Source organism: Pteropus vampyrus, unplaced genomic scaffold, assembly GCF_000151845.1.
Source record: "Pteropus vampyrus isolate Shadow unplaced genomic scaffold, Pvam_2.0 Scaffold31, whole genome shotgun sequence".
Lineage (NCBI taxonomy): Eukaryota > Metazoa > Chordata > Mammalia > Chiroptera > Pteropodidae > Pteropus > Pteropus vampyrus.
This window is the reverse complement of record NW_011888812.1, coordinates 9,812,604-9,815,305: the sequence shown is the minus strand read 5'-3', so window position 1 is coordinate 9,815,305 and position 2,702 is coordinate 9,812,604. Positions and strand designations below refer to the sequence as shown.

The following is a 2,702-nucleotide window of genomic DNA, read 5'->3' as shown; positions in this document are numbered from 1 at the left end:
AACATCATGTAGATATGAAGTTTAAATGAGATAATAAAGGAGAAGTGATTGAAACTATGTTTAACAAGCATCCAGAGAAAGTAGCTCTTCGTAAGTAGAGGGTACCAGGCCGGGGCATCCGAGAGCTGGGTTCTCATCCCACTTTAACCACTCACTTTTCATGAGACCTGGAATAAACCTCTTCCCTATTCTAGGCCCTAGAGTGCTCTTCAGGACAATGAAGGGCAAGAAGACCCATTTGTTGGAGATCTACTACATGCTAGGCACTGTGCAAAGCCCTTGGACCCATATGAAAGCATTGACATCTCACAGAAAATCAGGAACCAGATATTTTTACCCCAGTGTCACAGAACAGGTCACTGAGATTCCACACTAGTTTTCCCATACTAGTCTGAGCTGAAGGTGAGGGACAAACCCACCAGGACCCACCACCAGCTTTCTAGCCCCTGCAGCCCTGACCTATGTGAAAGTCTATGTGACTATGTGAAAGCTGGACTTCTGCCATGTACTAGTTCTGTACGCCAGCCTCTCCAAAAGCATTTCCTGCCACAGATGTGTCCTCCTCTTCGCCCTGACCAGACACTGGGCCTATAACCACCAAATACACAAGGGCCCCTCTGGCCTTGGAAACAAGACACGTGGCTCTCAAGACCTTGCCTCTACATTGCCCATACCCCTTAGCAACTATCCTGTTCTCTTCTGCTCAGGCTGCACATATGCAGGGAGTGGTTCTCACTTCCACTTCCTTTTCCCCTAACACTCCCTTTGACCAACTTCCCTCAAAGTCCAGCAGACCTAGCTCATCCTCCCTGCATATCCCTCCTTGTAACTCCCTCTCCCTATCTCCTTGCTTTCTGACTGCCCATCCGTTTCCTCTTCCTCCTCCTGTCATGCCAGATAACTTGCATCTGGCGAATGACAAAGCACAGTCAGGAAGTTCCTCTGTAGGTCTACCTGAAGTATCTTCTGCCTCTGGAGATCCCTTTTATTCTTCGCTGTGCCCTATACCAGTTCTCCACATGTCTTATCTATGTTGAGAGCGTCGTATGCCACGTTATTTAGCCTCACAACAACCATGCTCAGTAAACGTGGAACTGTAACTCCCATTTTCAGATGAAGAAATTAAAGCTTAGAGAGCTTAAGGCGCATGCCCAAGGTCACATAGTTAGCAAGTGGCAGTGACAAGTATGACTGACTCTGAAGCTCCATGCGCTTAACCACTGTACTGCACGATCTTCTGTGAGATGGGAAATATCTGAGCCCACACCACCACTAACCCAACTCCGCCCAGGGCAGACATTACCAATGGACCACGGCACTCCTTCCTATTGGTCATGAGTGATGCCTCAGAGTCCTTAACACAGTGCTTTGGGAAGCCATTACCATCTTATTAGAAATGGCCTTTGAGCTGAAATTCATTTGCTTTCCCAGTAGTGAAATACCGACGGTGCTAACAGAGGCCCCATAACCATGGGTACCATGACATATGGGGGCTAGGGCAGGAACATTCCTATTAGCCCCCATACCACTCCTGGGTGGGCTGGGAATCAGGGGGTCTGAATTGTAGTCCTAATTCCACAACTAACATTGAACAAATCACAGACCCTTTTAGGGCCTCCGTTTCCCCATCTGCGGAATGAGGAGATAGGATGAGATGATGTCAACCTAAAACTTGGCTCCTCTCTTGTATCTGGCTTCTGCCCAGAAGTTGGGGCTTGGGGAGGGCAGTCTGGCTCGGGGCACTCACTCTGACTGGCTGTGTAGATGCTGTCAGTGGCCATGGGGTCTTCCTTCACAGTCTGGGAGCTGGAGGAGAACTCAGGGAGGCAGGGCACGAGGGAGCCCAGCACCAGAACGAAACACAAGGCTGCCACCTGGCAGTGGAGAGAGAGCGGTGGTCAGAGCCCAGGCAGGGAAGGGTTGCAACCTGGCCACCCCAGTCCTCTTCCCTCAAACCAATGGGTGCAAAAGGCTCAGTACTTTTCCGAGAAAGCAGCTCCCAGAACCAACTACTCCCCGCTCCCAGACGTGGGGTATCCCACCCTCTCTGGAGAAGGTGGAAGAGACTGCTCAGGCCTTCTCAGCCCATTGTAGGGGGACAGCCACAGGCAGTGCTGGAAAAAAGAGGGACGTGGCCAATGCAGTTATCACTCATAGAGTGGAGGACTCAGGAAAGGAAGAAAGGGGTAGGTAGGGGCTGCTGGGGCTGGGGCAAGGGAGAGTGACACAGAATGACACCAGATTCTCAGCAGGAGTAGCTGAGTCACAAAGCCCAAACTAATCCCCGCCCACATCATGGCTCTGCTACCTGGCAGCAAGAGGACCTCAGAGGGCCCGGGGAATGCACGGGCTGACTGTTTCCAGGAGAGGCTGGAGCGGGGACCAGCAGGGCACTCTTCTGGGTTTTTAGAGATTTGCTTAGCCTTCTCCTCACCATTCATTCCAGAAAGAACCAAGTCCATACTTCCCTGTGTCTCCCCAAGCCCTTCACTCCACAGAGTGTGGAAGCTGTCTCCTCAAGGCACTTGCCCTGCCATCCCCTAGCTAGGTTTACGTAAGTCATTCCCCAGCCACACTGTGTTAGAATTGCTCAGGGAAGGTCCTGTTCTAGAAAGTTCCATGGGCTTGGCGAAAGAGGCTGAGGTCTACTGGAGCCAGCCAACCATGCACTAGGATGGTGTGCCCTGGTGATGTCGCTCACA

General features: G+C 51.4%; 1 protein-coding gene across 2 annotated transcripts in view; it reads right to left on the bottom strand.

Moving 5' to 3' along the window:
• Positions 1-11: 11 nt before the first annotated feature.
• CREB3L1 (cAMP responsive element binding protein 3 like 1) overlaps positions 12-2,702 on the bottom strand; it is a 16,816-nt gene continuing 14,125 nt past the window's right edge. Inside the window, exon 9 of one of the 2 annotated variants that reach the window (XM_023528742.1) lies at positions 12-1,874. In XM_023528742.1, the coding sequence (XP_023384510.1) occupies positions 1,548-1,874 (327 nt within the window). In that variant the 3' untranslated portion in view covers positions 12-1,547. The remainder of the gene's footprint in view (positions 1,875-2,702) is intronic. The other variant, XM_011357032.2, reaches the window with a different exon arrangement.